The sequence below is a fragment of the Schistocerca cancellata genome, chromosome 4 (genome assembly GCF_023864275.1).
Source record: "Schistocerca cancellata isolate TAMUIC-IGC-003103 chromosome 4, iqSchCanc2.1, whole genome shotgun sequence".
NCBI classification, from domain to species: Eukaryota; Metazoa; Arthropoda; class Insecta; order Orthoptera; family Acrididae; genus Schistocerca; species Schistocerca cancellata.
In genome coordinates this window covers 595,771,251-595,792,508 of record NC_064629.1, presented here as the reverse complement: position 1 = coordinate 595,792,508, position 21,258 = coordinate 595,771,251, and the positions used below count along the sequence as shown (strand labels likewise).

Sequence of the window (21,258 nt, the reverse complement as noted above, 5' to 3'; positions counted from 1 at the left end):
CATCAACAGGTTAGTGTTCATTATGAACGTAGTTTTGCAGTCAGTGCAATGTTTACAAATGCGGAGTTGGCAGATGCCCCTTTGATGTATGGATTAGCACGGGGCAATAGCCGTGGTGCAGTATGTTTGTATCAAGACAGATTTCCAGAACGAAGGTGTCCCAACAGGAAGACGTTCGAAGCAATTGATCGGCGTCTTAGGGAGCATGGAACATTCCAGCCTATGACTCGCGACTGGGGAAGACCTAGAACGATGGGACACCTGCAACGGACGAGGCAATTCTTCGTGCAGTTGACGATAACCCTAATGTCAGCGCCAGAGAAGTTGCTGCTGTACAAGATAACGTTGACCACGTCACTGTATTGAGAGTGCTACGGGAGAACCACTTGTTTCCGTACCATGTACAGCGTGTGCAGGCACTATCAGCAACTGATTGGCCTCCACAGGTACACTTCTGCGAATGGTTCATCCAACAATGTGTCAATCCTCATTTCAGTGCAAATGTTCTCTTTACAGATGAGGCTTCATTCCAACGTGATCAAATTGTAAATTTTCACAATCAACACGTGTGGGCTGACGAGAATCCACACACAATTGTGCAATCACGTCATCAGCACAGATTTTCTGTGAACGTTTGGGCAAGCATTGTTGGTGATGTGTTGATTGGGCCCCATGTTCTTCCACCTACGCTCAATGAAGCACGTTATCATGATTTCATATGGGATACTCTACCTGTGCTGCTAGAACATGTGCCTTTACAAGTACGACACAACATGTGGTTCATGCAGGATGGAGCTCCTGCACATTTCAGTCGAAGTGTTCGTACGCTTCTCAACAACAGATTCGGTGACCGATGGATTGATAGAGGCGGACCAATTCCATGGCCTCCACGCTCTCCTGACCTTAACCCCCTTGACTTTCATTTATGGGGGCATTTGAAAGCTCTTATCTATGCAACCCCGGTACAAAATGTAGAGACTCCTCGTGCTCGTATTGCGGACGGCTGTGATACAATATGCCATTCTCCAGGGCTGCATCAGCGCATCAGGGATTTCATGCGACGGAGGGTGGATGCATGTATCCTCGCTAATGGAGGACATTTTGAACATTTCCTGTAACAAAGTGTTTGAAGTCACACTGGTACCTTCTGTTGCTGTGTGTTTCCATTCCATGATTAATATGATTTGAAGAGAAGTAATAAAATGAGCTCTAACATGGAAAGTAAGTGTTTCCGGACACATGTCCACATAACGTATTTTCTTTCTTTGTGTGTGAGGAATGTTTCCTGAAAGTTTGGCCATACCTTTTTGTAACACCCTGTATTTAGATGCAGCTCTGGATACCTGGGCAGGCATAAATTTCAAGATTTTGAACACGGCTGCATTTCAGCAGATGTGCATGCAATGGCTTCAATGCATTAGAAATAAAATCCAACCTGTTGCAAAATGCACTTTTTAATAAACCTTGACTATGAGTTTGACAGTTTTAAAACAGTTTTCTTCAGAAAATGTAAGACATAAAATCACATTATCTGTAGTCAATGTGGGAGTCATTGAGACAATCTAGTATATGTCATCCACTTAATCACCATTTAAAACTAGTAGCCATCTAACGTAGTGCTATGTCCCAAAATGAACTGAAGCTCTTGTATGCCCAGTTGCTGAAGTGCAGCCATGAACAAAACCTTTTAAAAATCTTGTAATTGTACATAACTGCATGTTCAATCATTACAAGGACATATTGTAATGCAGGGTATTTCTGGAGGGATAGTAAATATTTTAAGAGGTGGTAGTGTAGACTAACTAAAATAGAACATTCCACATTGCATGTTTCCTACTTTCATTAGTTACAGAGACAAGTTTTCATTTTGAATATTGGTAATCCAGTTACTATGACCTTATTTATTGATTGTTATTTTTGTTCTGAAGCAGTGTGCTTCAGTTTACATGACTGAATATTTCAACTGTGACTGATCTATTGGCCAACTCTACTGTATAATTTAAGCATGTCAAACATATTTACAAATGACAGATATGCCTATATGGCATTTGTGTGTGGGTTATGTAATGAAAACACTGCTGTCTGAAGAGAATATGGTAGATGATTACAGAGTGCCATATTCCAGAGTGTGTACTAACGTTTTCACTAAACTGTGTTGAGACTGATGCAGTGCCCATCAGTCATATTTCATCTGAAAATGCAAATAAATACAGTGTGGACGAAGTAGAAGACATCATTCAGTTGGTATACTATAGTCTCAACAAGTACACGAAAAATTTCTATACCTATCTGTGTTCCACATAAGAGTGTATGGTGGACATTAAGAAAGCACATGCTCTATCCGTATCATTTAGGAAGTGAATTAAACACCTCTGCGAAAGAGATGATGCAAGACGGTTTGAATTTTGTCATCAACTAGTTACGAATCTCCCAGTAATCCCAGTACTACTGTTTACTGATGAAGCCATTTTCACTAGTGACAGTATATAACAATGTTAACTTACATTGGTGGTCTGACGAAAACCCATATGCATTTGTAAAGACACGGTTTCAACAACATTTTTCTGTTAATGTGTGGTGTGGTATTACAGACAATTGGTTTATTGGGACTGTTGTATTATCATGCCATTTTATAGGACACTTATGTAAAACGAGCCTTGAAAATGAGCTTCCATCATTTTTAGAGGTGGTTTCTTTGGCTATGATAATGGTATGTTCTTCCAGCATGACAGGGTGCCTACACAATCTAGTCATCAAGTGACACTTCATCTAAACCTAGTCTTTTCCGAATGAGGTACTGGTAAAAACAGTCACGAGTCTCAGTCACCAAGGTATCCGAAACTAACGTTTCAGATTTTTGCCATTGGGGATGGATGAGAGGCAAAGTCTACAAAGAAAATGTAAACACAAGAGAAGAAATCACCTTCTCGATTATGAATAATGCTGCCCTCATAAATGAATACCAAGACTACCCTAGCAGAGCTACATATGATGATGTCAAGAGATTTCAAATGTGTGTTTAAGTTAGAGGTGGAAATTATGAAAATCAACTGAGAGCTTAATCATTTACCTTTGCTTATCATCATCATCATCATCATCATCATCATCATCATCATCATCAGTGAATATTTGTTTGGGTTAGAATGTAAGAGATGTTTGTAACCAGCAAAAACTACACACACATTTATGTAACATTTTATTCAAATTAGTCTATACTACCACTTCCTTAACAATTTTTCTTCTTTAGGGCCAGCAGTATAATATATGTCTGATAACGACATGATTATTAGAATAGATGCACTAAAATAGCTGCTTGTAATAACAAATCTTTATTTACGACAGACTGTTTCAGTATTTATCGCCATTGTCAAGTACATCTAGTCTGATGTGATATCAATATTGTGTAGTTAGTGAATTGTCTTATAGCTCTCACCGTTTTAATAGGGTGGTAAATGACATAATATAACGAAAATAAAATGTTAATAATGATGTGACAGTATTTTGACAGAGAGTGGAACTGTCAAACTACTGTCACACCAAAATTAACGTTTTACTTTCAATACATTACATTATTTATCACTTTAATAAAACAGTGACAGTTATACGACAGTTCACTGAAGTCTAGACATATTTGACAACAGCGATAAATGTTGAAACAGCCTGTCAAAAATAAAGATTTGTTATTACAAGCACCAATGTTGTTGCATCTATTCTAATAACCACCTAAACAACATATCAGTTATCCTGAAACACACTGTATATATCCAGAAACGGTTCCAGATTTGGAATGCAAGCTTTTTCATCACCGGCTGACATAACTTCCTTTTCATTAATTTTTATCGTATCAAAATAATGTATGTAGTAGCAATCAATGAGACATGTGACAGTATTACAGGCTGTCTACAAACACCCATCTGAAGAAGTTATATTAGTCTTATTGAAATTTCTCCTACTGACATTTCATGGGAAGTAGCAGCTACCAACAACATGACCAAAGCTGAACATCCAACATTTTTCCTCAGTTTGCTTGTGAGTAAGCATGTTTATGACTGAAGTTGAGAGAGAGTTATCTTACAGCATGCAAGATCCTTACAGCACTACCAGAGTAAAAACAAACAGGGCGCACTAGAATACTTCACCTGGAAATATGACTGATGCATGAAGGACTCCATCACACTCATACAGGAGAGGAGGCTACCTAGAAGTCACTCAACCAAATCCTTTCTGGAGCATAAGGAATACAATTAGTCGCCAGAGGTGGGGTTTCAGTGTGGAGTTTGTTCTTTTGACTGTAAGGTTAAACATACCTCACAATGTCACTTATGTCCACCATGGGAGACTTAGTAAAAGTTACTATCAGTGCTATGGAAGTTGCCAAATTCTGGCCTGTGGCTGTCTGAGGTCTATAGTCTTTATATTCTGATTTTAGTTATATGTGTACAACTGTGGTTTGCTTCTGGCACCACAAGCCATAACTGAAAACAAATGTTTCCACAATATGAAGCAAGGAAGAATAATGGCATTAAAGCCTATCAAACTACACAACCACCACTCCTGCTGAAATAAAATTTTTCACAAGAAAGCAAAACTACTTCAGTTATGACTGAACTGATTTATTTAGAAATATACAAACCTGATGTTGTGGGAGCGCGAGGGATCCCAAGACCAAAGGCATTCATGTGATTGGGTCCAGCTGAGAAGCCTGGAGGAGGCAGCCTTGCATTGGTGTTACTTCTAGCAGGAGAATTTTGTGAAACCCTGAAAAGCAAGTTATTTAAATTGGCCTGAGCAGACACAAATTTTCACTTGCAAAAAAGAATAATGTTGGTAATAATCAGTTCAAATACTTAATACAAACTTTTTTTACTCAAATATACCCTAAGAAAAAACCGTTGCACTGCGAAGTAGTTACACAAATTGGTCACAAATTGATATTCATAGAGGTATCAACAGAAAATGCAGAACTGTAAACTTTGGCAGCTGATGGATAAATGTGTGTGACTGCAGTGCAATTTCACTGTGCAGCTGGCAAGGATCGTAAACAGAGGACATGCTGATACCAGGGCATAAAGTCTTTGCAAATTTCTTTCTGTATACCCCAGTAGACAGTATAAGATAACAGGTGACAGTATAAGATAACAGGTGACAGTATAAGATAACAGGTGACAGTATAAGATAACAGGTGACAGTGTTATGAAATGCGACAGCTTTGACAGTGACTGTGCTGTGTCGTCTCTTGTTGAGTAGTAAATGTAGATGGCGAGAGCGGACCAAGCTGAAGTTGCTGGGAATTTCTGATTAGGGGGAGGGTGGGGGGGGGGACTGAAGAACTGCCAGGCTACATCGTGTTAAAATGAAGAGATTCTGACTGGATTTGAAGCTAAAACACAAAAACATAAAATATTAAAATCACATAATAAAAACTGTCCCTAGAAAAATCACCATGTTTGCACCAATTTACAGAATAAGCTGTTAACAACTGTTTATAAAAAGAATCGCCTGACAACTATAATGATACACAACACCACATTGCCTATGCACGTGAAATAGCAACTGTCTAGCATGAAATCCTCTAACAAATGAATGTTTGGCATAAGGATAAATATAACTACTGATTAACTATAAATAAAATTCTTCGATTAAGACAGGTGTGTGCCCAAAACAAAATTATCCACATGCATGAAACAGAGCGCCTCTGTGTGGACAGTTGACACTCATATTTATTTTTCTGGGTTTACTTGATGATAAATTTTCATATTAATATTTGTAAGAAAAGATTTAAGAAACGTAGCATGGAAATGGTGAAAATAAAGGAGCACACCTGACTAATAATGGCTGTTCAGATTTGTCCAATGTTGAAAATGAAATAAGAAAGTGAATTATAGGACGAAGTGTAATCATTTGTTTGTCTGTACATGTGCATCACATCTACTGATTTCCATCTCATTCAGACAATTCCTTAGTGGTGTGTCTTTTTCTCATTTGTCTTAGAGTGTATCTAAGTGGCAATAATATATAACCACCCTAAAACACAAGAAGCAATTGTTGTTGTTGTTGTTGTTGTTGTTGTTGTTGATGATGATGATGATGATGATAATTATAATAATACAAAGAAGGCCAGTTCAGCAAGTGAAGCTGATTACTTTAAAATTCAAAGAAGTGTTCCATGTTAAAAGAATGGAAATTTGAGTTGCCCACAATGGACCCATGGAAAATAAGACAGAAGCACATTATTTTTAGTGATGTGTTGCAACTGAGATCATCAGCAATGGAATAAATTAGGAAGGCAATAACTGTGGGTTTTTCTGAAGAAGCCATCTTGTTGACTGACACTGGAAAATTATGGAAAACACTGTCAGCATTCCATTGTTAACTGAACTGACAAAATTGGCACTGGGGAATGAGACGAGACAAGTCGCTACAGATAATATAAAGGAATACACCACCTAAAAACATAACCAAATAGAACTCTTCCAGTCAAATTTAGATTTTCTCAAGGAAATTAGCTTACACATCCATGCAAAGAGAAGAATAAGCCTGCCTGCTTGGCTAAAGATTTGATATGATCTACTATGGGTGGTAACATGAATATTAATAAAAGTTCACGTAGTCTATTAATAATCTCTCTCTCGTCACAAATGCAGCTAAGTATATCTTAGAAATGTACTCTCTATGTAAACACTGATCTCTAGAAGTTCAAAAGCACGAGTCCATACGGTTATCTTGACACGTAGATTTCAGGATCTCATGTGTGAAGAATGAGAGTTGGGGGTTCAAAAGATTTATTTTTTAGAAACCACTTTAATTCTATGTTGGGCAATTTTTAACTAATTGGGCTCTTTTGTTTCATCACAAAATAAATTTCAGTGTTCCGCAGCAGATAGAAATCTGTGATGCTGGGCAGCAATTATGAGGTACGTTCTGCTGTTGGTCTTTCAGGCAGCTGTGACTTTTATTGTCTTGCAATCACAGGGACAAAATTTACTCTTCTAATCATCTGTAGTAAATTTTATTTACAAGTGACACTAATGCACCTATCACATCTGTGTAAAATGTGACACAAATTGCATTGGGCCTTTGGGGCATTGTTGAGTTGTCAGCTTTCATTTTACTTGTGTATCATTAAGTATGTACTATTGGCTGCCTCAAAACTACAACTTTCATTGAAGACATATTGTACTTCTGACAGACAGGCATGTTTCCATAAACTGATTGCGTTTAGGCACTTTTACGCTACAATTCTCCACTTTCCTTCAAAACCTTTATGCAACAATCACTATTACTTTTGAAGCTTTGTACACTCTCCTTGTGCTGTGGAGGGTCTTCATCATTTTTAGCTGTTCCATCTGTTTTTCTAGAAGACTCCAGCTATTTTCCAAAACTTGATTGAGGCCACCTTGGTTATTGCCACAGTGAAATGTTTAAGCTTTTGTTTGAGAAGGCTTGGCTGGCAACATGCCCAGTTTGTTGGACATGAAGGTGTTTTATGTACCCTACGTAAAGTTCTGCATTCTGGCCCTAGACGGGTCAGTTGGGCGACTGACTGCCCTGACATCATCTGCCAATGGCATCATCACATGCGGTATGAAGGAGCATGTGGTCAGCACACAGCTCATCTGGTTGCTGTCATGTTTCTTGAGCATGTAATCATTACCAATTGGTTGACAAGCTCCTCACTTGGACTTGAGAGGATGACTGCACACCCTGTACCAGTCCTCCCACCATGGAAATATCCCTGGCAATACCAGGAATCGAATCCAGGTCCCTGGCATGGCTGTCAGTCATGCTAATTATTCAGCTACCATACAGCTACTGTGGCAGATAGTTGTCCTTCATATCGTGGTAATAATTATTCCTACAACTGCCTCGCAATCTCTTAGTCCAGTGTCGGCGTAAATGGCTTCAAAGATGGGAGTTATATTTTACACTAGTAAAACTATCCTATTGCTCAGAAAATCTTAAGTGTTTTCATGTCAGATAGACTTTCAAACTAATTCTCAAAGTAGTTGGCTGGTAATGCTTTTGGAACAGAGTAAATTTTGTCTTGTGTGTCACTTGTATAACTGTAAAGTTCCTAGTCCACTGTTGGGTGGTTGCAACTTTCAACTACAATGTTACAGCTGATAAGCATGTGCACAAGTGAACTGGATGTTTTCGTAAGTCTGCATTTATTTCTCTGATTATACCATATGGTGATAGAGTGTTTCATTTCACTCTCAACAGTCAGTCTCATTGTAAAACCTCTTTTGTAGACTGACATTCTTCTTAAGTGGATGAAGTTTCTTGTAACTATCGTTCTGTTAACTATAATTTTGACAAACTGTATTTTATCAAAGATCTCACTACTGCTGAATATAGGTTTTAGTTAACTTTCATTTGCTATTGTGTGAATTCCACAGTGGTTCTGAAGTGTGCAATTTTCATCACCATTAGTGGTTCACTCAAAAGTGGTACATGAAATCAGACAAAATAAAAATGAACTATAGATGACCTAACCCGGGCTTCAATTGATCAATGTATTAACAGAACAGCACTTAAGATTTATTTACTGAAAGTATTTACTTTTATTGTGTGTTCACCATAGAAAAAATAGCAGTTTTCAAGATGTTAACTGAACAATACTACACTACTGGCCATTAAAATTGCTACACCACGAAGATTATGTGCTACAGACGCGAAATCTAACCAACAGGAAGAAGATGCTGTGATATGCAAATGATTAGCTTTTCAGAGCATTCACACAAGGCTGGCACCGGTGGCGACACCTACAACGTGCTGACACAAGGAAGGTTTCCGATCGATTTCTCATACACAAACAGCAGTTGACTGGCGATGCCTGGTGAAACGTTGTTGTGATGCCTTGTGTAAGGAGGAGAAACGCATACCATCACGTTTCCAACTTTGATAAACGTCGAATAGTAGCCTATCTCGATTGCGGTTTATCGTATCGCGACACTGCTGCTTGCGTTGGTCGAGATCCAATGACTGTTAGCACAATATGGAATCTGTGGGTTCAGTAGGGTAATACGGAACGTGCTGGATCCCAACGGCCTCATATCACTAGCAGTCGAGATGACAGACATCTTATTCGCGTGGCTGTAACAGATCGTGCAGCCACGAATTGTTCCACGACGTTTGCAGCAGCATGGACTATCAGCTCGGAGACCGTGGCTGCAGTTACCCTTGATGCTGCATCACAGACAGGAGCGCTTGCGATGGTGTACTTGACGACGAACCTGGGTGCACGGATGGCAAAACGTCATTTTTTCGGATGAATCCAGGTTCTGTTTACAGCATCATGATGGTCGCATCCGTGTTTGGCGACATCACGGTGAACGCACAGTGGAAGCATGTATTCGTCATCGCCATACTGGCGTATCACCCACTGTGATGGTACGGGGTGGCATGGCTAACACGTCTCAGTCACCTCTTGTTCGCATTGACGGCTCTTTGGACAGTGGTCATTACATTTCAGATGTGTTACGACCCGTGGCTCTTCCCTTCATTCGATCCCTGCGAAACACTACATTTCAGCAGGATAATGCACGACCCCATGTAGCAGGTCCTGTACGGGCCTTTCTGGATACAGAAAATGTTCAACTGCTGCCCTGAATAGCACATTCTCCAGATCTCTCACCAATTGAAAACGTCTGGTCAATGGTGGCCGAGCAACTGGCTCGTCACAATACACCAGGCACTACTCTTGATGATCTGTGGTATCGTGTTCAAGCTGCATGGGCAGCTGTACCTGTACACGCCATCCAAACTCTGTTTGACTCAATGCCCAGGCGTATCAAGGTCGTTATTACGGCCAGAGGTGGTTGTTCTGGGTACTGATTTCTCAGGATCTATGCACCCAAATTGTGTGAAACTGTAATCACATGTCAGTTCTAGTATAATATATTTGTCCAATGAATACCTGTTTATCATCTGCATTTCTTCTTGGTGTAGCAATTTTAATGGCTAGTAGTGTACAATACTTAAAAGAGAACCACTGACATTTTAATCTACACAATAATACTGAAAGATACCTTTTAGGTTCACAGTAGTGGCATTGATCACATAACTGACATGACTTGTTTGATATTGTACCATTACACTATATAGGAAACAATTAAGATCTTTATAAACAATATGTCACAAAACTCAGACAGTTTATTGAAGGTAATGACAAATATGGTGGAAACAAAGAGACACTGCTGTTTGTCTATTTTTTTTTTTTTTTTTTGTTTTTTTTTTTTTTTTGTGCTGATAAGATGATGAAATAGGAAATATGGTGTAAACAGAATGGAGCTGAAGGAAAGGTATTAAACCTAACTGAGTGGCTAAACTGAAAGGGACTGCTGCAATACCTGTGACTTAGGACAAATGCACCGAGAAACAAAGAGCAGAATGAGGCAGTTAACCAAACAATTATTATTATTATCATTATTATTATTATTATTATTATTATTGATGATGATTTAAAATCCTGAACAGTGGTGTAAACAGCAATTGTAAGATGATAGTCTTGGGGGGGGGGGGGGGGGGGGGGGGGGGGGGGGGGGGAGTCAACCAGCTGCCAGCTGCACAACACAGTTTTATTAGAACGTACTTCAAGGGTTATAATTAAATTGTGTTATGAAACTAGTTGGCTGATTTCTTCATCCTTTCCAAGATGATGATGATGATGATGATGATGATGATGATGATGACGACGATGACGACAGTAATTTCACAGAAGATCAGTTGCACGAAGTTCTAGTGATTTATAGCTTTACTTTAATATTAACTGTGAAGTGGTGGAAACTGGTAATACCAGCTACCTTATTTATGAAATCCTTCAATTTATGCCTTTGTTCACTACAACTATTCGCCAAGTCGGTGCAGCTAAACATTTTTGCAGTACGCTATACTTCGATTAAAATTACTTTATGACTTACAGAAAGCACTGGTGCAGAGCATAGTTGCCAACTCATGCAAACATGCCACGTGCTCATGTGATCAACAGTTGCACACGCACCAAAAGAGAAATAAGTTGTTTGCTTACAGACTGCTGTTAATGTCTTTGTAGGTAGTGGGGAAGGCAGTGGTGGGAAGTCCTGCTGCTGTAGGACCAGCAATGTGTAATGACACAATAAGCACATGTTATATGTGAATAACAGCAAAAAGATGAGCATTGGGTCACACATGTCACGAAGTACCCAATAATTTAAGTACAATACACTCAAATGAATGAAGCATTGCACATATGGACAATTTTGACTTTGGTGCTAAGCATTATGCAGAAACCATGTAAATTTTGTGTACTCCACATTGCAGTGAGATATGGCCCTCCTTCCACTATAAAGTGTTTGTTTATGAATGGCTGTTAAAGACTGTGAATTTGACATTGCTCTTTTATATATTTATGTGCAGAAACTAAAACGTTTATCAGATAACTAAATTCAGCAGTACATACAGTTTTGTCTTATTTGCAAAAAATATTTTTGTAGTGGCACTACAAAACATGTAAAAAATCACTACATATTAGGCAGTCCCCTCCCCTCTCCCCCCCCCCCCCCCCCCCCCCACCCCTTCCAGTCTGTCCTGCCAGCCCCTCCCAACTCCTGCAGTCCACATCACCTGGCAAGACTTGTCTCTTCAGAACAGGCAACACAATGAGCATGTGGAGCTCAAGAAACAGCTGCAATTGGCTAATGCATGGTCCCTACTGCTCAACTTTCTGATATGTCAGTCACAAAGTAATTTTATCCAAGCATTAGCATTTTGCCTATCACTAAATTTCATCACTGTGTGTGATTTTATAATGGACAAGATCTGCAAGCAACAATGCAGCAAAATAGAACAGAGTTGGTCATGAACAATTAATTTCAAGAAATTAATGGCATTTGTCACAGCCTGAAAAAAATAATAATTTCTGTGTAACAGAATTTAGAACAACAACAGAAAATACTATGTGGAATACAAACAATTGTCTGAGATGAAACAACCAATCAGCATACTGAAAATGTGTTGAAAACTAGCTATGTACAGAAATACTGTGCTGTACACTAAAGGCCAATTCATACTGGCTGTCACATCATGTCAAAACATTCTGCAACTCATTTCAAATAGCAGCAATCTGTGCTGGCCATCATGTCATGTCACTGTCAAGGTTTCTCTGGAAAGAAGTTATGAGGGCTCATGTTATCATCCGTTGTTGATCCTGTAACCCCCTACTTCATCTCCTCCTGATACGCAGCCATGGACTCATCTCCATATTTTGTTTCTTCGTGGTTTTTGGGTTGATATCACTTGTTATTCTTAGTGTTTGTTTGTTTTTTTTGTTGGTTATAAATTTTTTGTTTTATTATTTCTTTTGTTGAAATTTATAATTTTATAATCAATCACAAAAGATTGATAAAAGCAGTCGGGCAGCAATCTGCACCATACGACTTGACTACACTAAATTACTTGCCCTTTATTACATTTATAAAGTGGGTTTTTATACATACCAGTGCCGTATTTTATATTCTACAATGAAATGGATTGCAATATGGCTGCAATTTGAAGTGAAAAAAAAAAAAAAAAAGCTACTGTGGGCAGAATAAAATTGACAAGTAAGTGGAATTTATTTCGATGTTGTCAGGTATTTGTAATGTTTCATACAGAAATGGAATGTCACCTTCAGAAACTGCAACAGTGGCAAAATGCTTGTTTTGTGAGGTACCCATCAAGTAATGTACATTATGTGATTAAAAGTATCTGGACACCTCACTGAAAATGACTTACAAGTTCGTGGCACCCTCCATCGGTAATGCAGGAATTCATTGTGGTGTTGGCCCATGATGACAGCTTCCACTCTCACAGGCATATGTTCAATCAGGTGCGGGAAGGTTTCTTGGGGAATAGCAGCCCATTCTTCACGGAGTGCTACACTGAGGAGAGGTACTGACGTCGATCGGTGAGGCCTGGCATGAAGTTGGCTCTCCAAAACATCCCAAAGGTGTTCTATATGATTCAGGTCATGACTGTGCAGGCCAGTCCATTACAGGAATGTTATTGTCATGTAACCTCTCCGCCACACGCCATGCATTAAGAATAGGTGGTCAATCATGTTGAAAGATGCAATCGCCATCCTCGAATTGCTCTTCAACTGTGGAAAGCAAGAAGGTGCTTAAAATATCAGTGTAGGGCTATGCTGTGATAGTGCTATGCAAAACAAAAAGGGGTGCAAGTCCCCTTAGTGAAAAACACTACCACACCATAACACGACCGCCTCTGAATTTTACTGACGGTACTAGACATGCTGGCAGATAACGTTCACCGAGTATTCACCATGCCCACACCCTGCCATCGGATAGCCACATTGTGTACCGTGATTCTTCACTCCACACAATGTTTTTTCCCCTGCCATCGGATAGCCACATTGTGTACCGTGATTCTTCACTCCACACAATGTTTTTCCACTGTTCAATTCTCCAATGTTTATACTCCCTACACACCAGGCGAGGTGTCATTTGGCATTTACTGGTGTGATGTGTGAGTTATGAGCAGCCGCTCGACCATGAAATCCTAGGTTTCTCACCTCCCGCCAAACTGTCTTAGTACTTGCAGTGGATCCTGGTGCAGTTTGGAATTCCTGTGTGATGTTCTGGATAGACGTCTGGCTATTACACATTACGACCTTCTTCAACTGTCAGCGGTCTGTCAGTCAGAAGATGAGGTCGACCTGTACGCTTTAGTGCTGTATGTGTCCCTTCACGTTTCCATTCACTATCACATGAGAAACAGTGGACCCACAGATGTTTAGGAGTGTGTAAATCTTGCATGCAGTCATATGACGCAGGTGACACCCAATCACCTGACCACGTTCGAAGTCTGTGAGTTCCGTGCAGCACCCCATTCTGCTCCGACGATGTCTATTGACTACTGAGGTCACTGAGATGGAGTACCTGCCAGTAGGTGGCAGCAAAATGCACCTAATGTGAAAAATGTATGTTTTTGGGGGTGTCCAGATACTAGTGTAATAGAGTCACCTAGTGTAATAGAGTTGTTCATTTCAATGTGTGACTGAGAATAGAGCACATTATTGGTATACTTTGTAACAGAAGCGGCATGTTTTGGTTTATCTGATTAAGAAATTGTCAATTTGCTGAATTTTGGTGACATTGTCTATATTCTTGATGCTGAAGATGGCGACTTGGGTGAAACAGTTGTCTTCTGGAGTATGTTTTTTGTAAAATTCTACAACAAAACATATTTACAGCATTTGACAAAAGCAGATAAATAGCATGTGTAAGTTCACAAAATTAGTAGTTTTTATGTCTCTTCCCATTTTTTTAGTTGGAGAATCAGCCGAAAGCAGTTCATTAGAAAACTAAAGTAGTGATAATGAAATTGCATATAGTGCTACTGCTCCTTCCATGACAGAAATTGGTGAATGAAGTGAATGTGAGGCTGCTCCAGAAATACCACTGAACAGAGCTCCGGACACTGATCACCTGAGTTCAGTGCTAGTTTTGTTAATGTATTCACATAACTGACGAAGATACAAAATGACTGAAGTCTCAAACAAATCTCTATGCATCACAAACAATTCAAAGAAAGTTCTGGAAAAATAAACCGAAACCTCATTCAGTACACAGTTCCTGGAAGCCAGTATCTCTAGCTGAAATTAGATGGCTTTTTGAGCATTGTGCGTCGTGTGTGTGTCACGTAGGCCAAAATTATCAGATCACTGGAGCACTAACAATGTAGTCAGTTGTAATTTTTGTCTGCAAATAATGAGTCATTTACATTTCATGCAAATGTTTTTATGTCTTCATACTGTTGATAACTCTGACCAAAAGAAACCAGCAGAAGAAGGCTTTCATCCGCTTTTCAAAGTGCTTCCTTGCTACAGTAATTTGAAAGAGCAATACGTTCGAGCTGATGGCTTTCTGAAAAATTGATCAATGTATATGCCCATTCTGTGGCCATGTCAGTTTTCATATTTACATGCAAAATAAACCACAGAAGTATGGACTGAAGTTATACATGCTGACACTAACAGTAGCTATGTTGCAAACTTAAAAGTTTATACTGGAAAGCACAACAATGACAATTCATCAGCAGCAGTTGTTATAAGGCTGCTGTCTAGTAGCAGTTGCTTGAATGAGGACATACTGTTTAGTAATTCGATAGATCCTATTCTAGTCCAGAAGTCCTTGAGCAGTTATCTTGCGCAGGTAATGGTGTTGTAGGACTGTAAATAAGAACAGAGTCAGTGCCTGAACATTTGATTACAGCTAAATTGAAGAAGGGTGAAATGACAAACAGACAAAAAGTAAATGTCCTGGCAATGAAGTGGAAGGACAAAAAGGATGCACATTCATTGTTCACAAGACATGTAGCCCGTTCACATCTTAGTTAATTGAAGTGAACAAGGCTGGAGTGGACCTTGGAGACCAGTGACTGCAGTACAGTGAGTTCAGGCACAGAACTGTAAAATGGTGGTGGAAGCTGTATTTTCATTTGCTCCTACTATGAGTCTAAAATGCATTTTGGTTACACAGTTCATTACAGACCAAGAAAATGATAGTAACTGATTTCATTACCAATCTTGCTATGAAGATGGCTCAAGGTCATATGCCATCAGCTCCAAATACCAGAAACAGATCTGTAGGCAGACTGACACACAGACATTTCCTGAAACATTTACCATCCACAAGAAAAAAGTATGCCTCTCATGTTTCATGTTCCTTTTTTCGAAATCAAAGGAAATGGGAAAGCATCTCGCAAGGAGACAAAGTATCAGTGTGGACAGAGCTGTGTGGGGTTATGTATGGAACCCTGTTTTAAAATATTCCATACCAAAAAGCAGTAAGATTCCATGCAAAAAGTGATATTGCATTTAAATTCTACATTCAGCACTGATCATTATGTATTTATGAACTCATTTACTCTACTTATACGAATGTACGACTCTTAATTTTACAAAAACAATGTTATTTAAATAATATAATTTGTCCATGTCAGACCAGACTGGATTTTGTTCATAGACAAACTGGGCTTAAACTGTTGTTAATTTTGTGTTTATACATTTAGATGTTTACAACTTTCCAAGACATAATTTTTTGGATATAGCTAAAATTGCCTGGATTCTGCAAACATTGACAAGTATTGGGGCTGTACTGAGAATGCTGAAAGCCAAAAATAAGGTGTAAAGAAAACTTATAAATCTTGAAGGGAAAGATATTGAGAGAGATTACACTATGGCAGCCCATAACACTGTGTTCCTTGTAGTAATTATGGGTGCAATTTCACATAACAAATGAAAAACGATTTGACTTTCTCAAATATTTATAAAACGCAGATTCTTCCTCCTCGAGCTCCTTGTATAACGTGTGAAATTCCCCTTCTGTACCACATAATGATATTTTTCAGTCCCACACTCTTTTTTTGCATTGTTCTGCACTTCTGTCTTCCTTCTCTAATATACAAGATAAGTCCGCAAGCTGCAAAACAGTTGAGTCCAATAAATGCCATTTTTGCTCAGATGTGGTCTCCAGCATACACATATATACACTGAGGTGACATAAACCATGGGAGACCTCGTAATATCATGTCAGACCTCCTTTTCCCTGGCATAGTGCAGCAGCTCGACATGGCATGGACTCAACAAGTTGTTGGAAATTCCCTGCAGAAATACTGAGCCATGCTGCCTCTATAGCTATCCATAATTGTGCAAGTACTGCAGGTGCAGGATTTTGTGCATAAACTAGCCTCTCAATATATCCCATAATTATTCAATGGGATTCATGTCAGGCAGGCAGGGGGCCAAATCATTCACTCAAATTGTCCAGAATGTTCTTCAAGTCAATTAAATTCCATTGCTCTTTGGGAACAAGAAGTCCATGAATGGCTGCAAATCATCTCCAAGTAGGCGAACATAACCATTTTGAGTCAATGATTAGTTCAGTTGATGGAATCACCATTAGCTTCCACAGTGCCTTGTTGACAACTTAGGTCCACGGCTTCAAGGGGTCTGTGGCACACTCTAACCCTACCATCAGCTCTTACCAACTGAGATCAGGACTCATGGCCATGGTTTTCCAGTCATCTAGGGTCCAACCAATATGGTCACAAGCCCAGGAGAGGCGCTGCAGGTGACGACGTGCTTTTAGCAAAGGCATTCGCACACATCATCTGCTGACATAGCCTGTTAAAGCCAAATTTCACTGGACTGTCCTAACAGATATGTTTGCCATATGTCCCACATTGATTTCTGTGATTATTTCAATCACTGTTGCTTCTCTGTTAGTACTGCCAACTCTATGCAAACACCACTGCTCTCAGCTGGTAAATGAAGGCTGTTGGCTGGCCACTGCACTATCTGTGGTGAGAGATAGTGACTGAAATTCGGTATTGTCAGCACACTCTTGACACTATGGATCATGGAGTATTGAATTCCCTAATTATTTCCAAAGTGGAAGGTTCCATGAATCTAGCTCCAACTACCATTCTGTGTACAAAGATTGTTAACTCCGTTGTGCGGCTGTAATTATGTTGGCAACCTTTTCACATGAATCACCTGAGTACAAATGACAGCTCTGCCAATGCACTGTCCTTTTATACCTTGTGTAGGTGACACTATCGCCATCTGTATATGTGCATATTGCTATCCCATGACTTTCACCTCAGTGTAAGCTATTGCTTTCTATGTGTGCACTTTGCACGTAGAAACAGTTGAAAGTAATCTTGCGAAGATAGCAACTTGCACAAAAAAACAGTTGAGGACAGCCATGTGTGTTGATATCACATGACTTTAATTGACTTTACACGCTTTGATGTGACTGACAGTGTGAATACACCTTGACGAGATGGTGCCATGTCCTGGCGGCCAATGTGAATTGGCCTTAACTTGGATATCCAACTTGCATGCTTCACTTCAGTGTTTGTGCGTTTATTTAGTGCTCAGCCTTTTCTGCATTTCAATTAACAGCAATAAGTTCTCAAAAGTGCAAAGTTATACAAAATTACATATAAAAAAATCTCTATTTCTTTTACCTTTGATTATGAAGGAGATATGAACTTGCACCATTAGTGTATGGTGGAAGTATCTTCCCTCCATACAGAAACTGCTGTTGTGCACTGGCTGATCCATGAAAACTGTGTCCACCATGCTGGTAATGTTGTTGTTGTTGTTGCTGCTGCTGCTGCTGCTGGTGTTGTTGGTGGTGGTGGTGTTGCCGTTGCTGCTGTTGTTGCTGGTGGTGGTGGTGGCTATGGTGGTGGTGATGGTGGTGATGGTGGTGGTGGTGATGGTAGTGGTGATGCTGCTGTTGGTGGTGTTGCCGCTGATGCTGTTTCAGATGGATGTGCTGCACTTGGTCATTCCCACAACTTTCCTGCTGCCTAACAGACAACATCATTGTCTCTTTCTCAATCATTTCAGCCAAGGCCTTCTGGGTTTCATGGAAAGGATCGAAGTCCAGTTCATCATCTGGGGCACGTATATTGTCTTCTTGTCTGATTTCTTCTTTGACCCTTTCACAAAACTCATCCTCTCTATCTACATCCCCACAGCTGTCTGAAGAGTCATTACCGTTTCTCTGTCTTTCCGAGCCACCGTAGCTTGAAAAACGATCATCTTCCAAAGAAGAATCATTCGTGTCACAACTGTGGTGTGGCAGTTCACTAACCGTAGCACTACGATTGTTCTTCCTAGATTGTTTCACAACTCCTCTGTTACTATTAGACACACAACCTTGCTTTTCTTTACGGTGTTCCCGCCTCCTGTGAATATCGGGGTAGCGTTTGTCTACACTCTTCGAAGAGAATCCATTACGCACATGTTGCATCGAGCCATTCTGGAGACCTGAGAATTCATGACGACTGCTACCTATCACGTATACTGTTGGATCTTCAACAAACCCATTAGAAAGCACCTTGTGGAAAACATACCCATTTCCTGAAGCAATTTTTGTAGTTTCACAGTTAACAATAACACTGCTGTCCACACCATTTACTTCACTGAAAGGGAGCTTGTGCATTTTGCGTATAATATGTTCAATATTATTAATTCTGTAGCCCCCTTGCACATTTTTAAATCGTTCCGAAGCAATTCTTACTGATCTTTCACCATTTTCACCCCCCTCCTCCTCCTCCTCATCCTCTTCCTCCTCCTCCTCTTCTTCTTCTTCCTCTTCATCTTCCACCTCCTCATCTTCATCCTCCTCCTCCTCTTCTTCCTCTTCCTCCTCCTCATCATCATCATCGTCATCCATACTATCTTCACGGACACACTTATCTTGTGAAGTTGTGGTTTCTTTTGTCCGGTTTGAAAATCCAAATGCTGCTTGCCAGTCTTCTGAAGAGTGTACCGGAGGCAGCACATCTGGTATGTGTGCCACAGAAAGCCCATTAGAGGACCAATCCGAACCCCCTGAAAATCATGAAGTTACTGTCTGTTCATTAATAGTTTTTACATGAGCTGAATATAAAGAAAAAAACACTATCTCTGCAAACATAATTACAGTTCTCTGTGTTCACTGTTCATAATATCTAGAAGGGTGAGATTACCAAGGTGCTCCTCAACAATAAACTTAACCATGAAACAGTCACCAATGCCCACACAGTAAATAATAAAAATATTAAAATTAAAACAGTGAACAGTGCTGCTGACAAACTGACTACCTTATTGTGTAATAGTCTGCCTCAAGATTAAACTTTCCACTGTTATCAGTATGCAAGTATTTTTTGAAAGGAATTTTGCAAACAGAGATCATAGTTGCAGTAAGACAACTCATTGCTCCTTCACCAAAACAGGATATCTGCTCACTTCTAAACTTCAATTAATGAGTTTTGTGCTTAAAAAAAAGTTGACTGTCTTCTCCTAGGCACTTTCCGTGAGTTTCCCCTTGATCCAAAATTTAAACTGGTGTGAAAGGACACTACTTAGAAACTTTTATGACATTAAGGAGAGTCCATAATGGGCCCTTGAGAAAATTCCAAAAGAAGTTTTGGCAAAACTGCATAACCAAGTGGACACACTGCTAAGACAACGAGCGCATAACGTGTACATGTTACATGTACAGACAGATTGGGATGAAAAATCTCAAAATGGTATGGGTGAAAACTGAGTCTAATATAACTGCCAGAGTTACCAGTATTAAGTGTATAACCAAAAGAACATACAATGCTTGGATTTAACAAAGCTACAAGCCTAAAATCTACAGGCTAAGCACATGATCCCAATTTCTCGTTACTGGTTATGAGTGCAGTGAAATGTGGAAACAACCTTGTCTTCAGTATCGGCATAATGACCCTGCAGAGATGGTAAGCGGTTAATGCTACACGAATATGGCAGTACCTGTTATGGTCTTTGGACTGATTTTTAGAGTATGGTTGTACATGCTGGTATTGGTAATACTGACTCTTTTACAAGCAACTGACAAGTGTTGATAACTGTAGGATTGTTATGGCACAAGTAACAAAATCATGCATTACATCAGGCTGTCATGTATGGATTGAGCCAAACTTGAAAAAACGGGGGAGGGGGGGGGGGGGGGGGGGGTGGAACTGGTAGTAAAGGGCAGTGGAGATAAAGATGCATAGGCTGTACTACTAGTTACCTTCACCAATACAGTTCTATCCTAGTCTACAAATGATTACCTTTATTCACTTGGTAATACATGCAAATCATTGCAGTACAGTGAAGTCTTTTTACATATGTGTATCAGCAATTTTCTGAGATTTTCTGGCTAGAATATGTCAGTGTCTAGGAAGGTGAGGAATACTACTCATCATTAACGTCATACCTCCTGGGAGAGCCAACTGCCCCAATCATCACCAATGCCAACACTGACTGTATTGCTGATGGCTGCCCATGTTAGATTAAGTCCACAGCTTTCTCTTTTTAACAGTACAAAAATAATTTTAACAATGTTAGGATGATAGTTAAGTAGAGTATGTTACCAAGAGGCGACTAAAAATAATAATAATAAAAAATTAAAAAAAAATAAAACTACAGGCAAGTAGATGGAATAAATATATCATCTCATAAAACCTATTATTAAAGAATAAATTTACAGCTAAAAAAAAAAAAAACTAAAATTACACCACAAACTAGTGTAGCTTGTTGATTGTCAATGAAAGCCAGTACATATGCCAGACGAAGACAGTCATACACTGGATGATTACAACAAACCAGCCAAAAGTGGGTTATTGCAAACGTTAGAGAAGCATTCTCTCCTTTTGAGAAGGTGAGGGGAAGAAGGCAGGAAGTAAGACCGGTGTTTAACACATCACCAA

At 39.5% G+C, this 21,258-nt stretch overlaps 1 protein-coding gene across 2 annotated transcripts in view; it reads right to left on the bottom strand.

The window, feature by feature from the left end:
- Positions 1-21,258, bottom strand: part of LOC126183186 (probable WRKY transcription factor protein 1) — a 196,433-nt gene that overhangs the window by 45,491 nt on the left and 129,684 nt on the right. For both annotated transcript variants that reach the window (XM_049924920.1, XM_049924919.1), the window contains exons 11-12: positions 18,013-19,390; positions 4,634-4,758 (exon numbers count right to left, since the gene is read on the bottom strand). In XM_049924920.1, the coding sequence (XP_049780877.1) occupies positions 4,634-4,758; positions 18,013-19,390 (1,503 nt within the window). The remainder of the gene's footprint in view (positions 1-4,633; positions 4,759-18,012; positions 19,391-21,258) is intronic.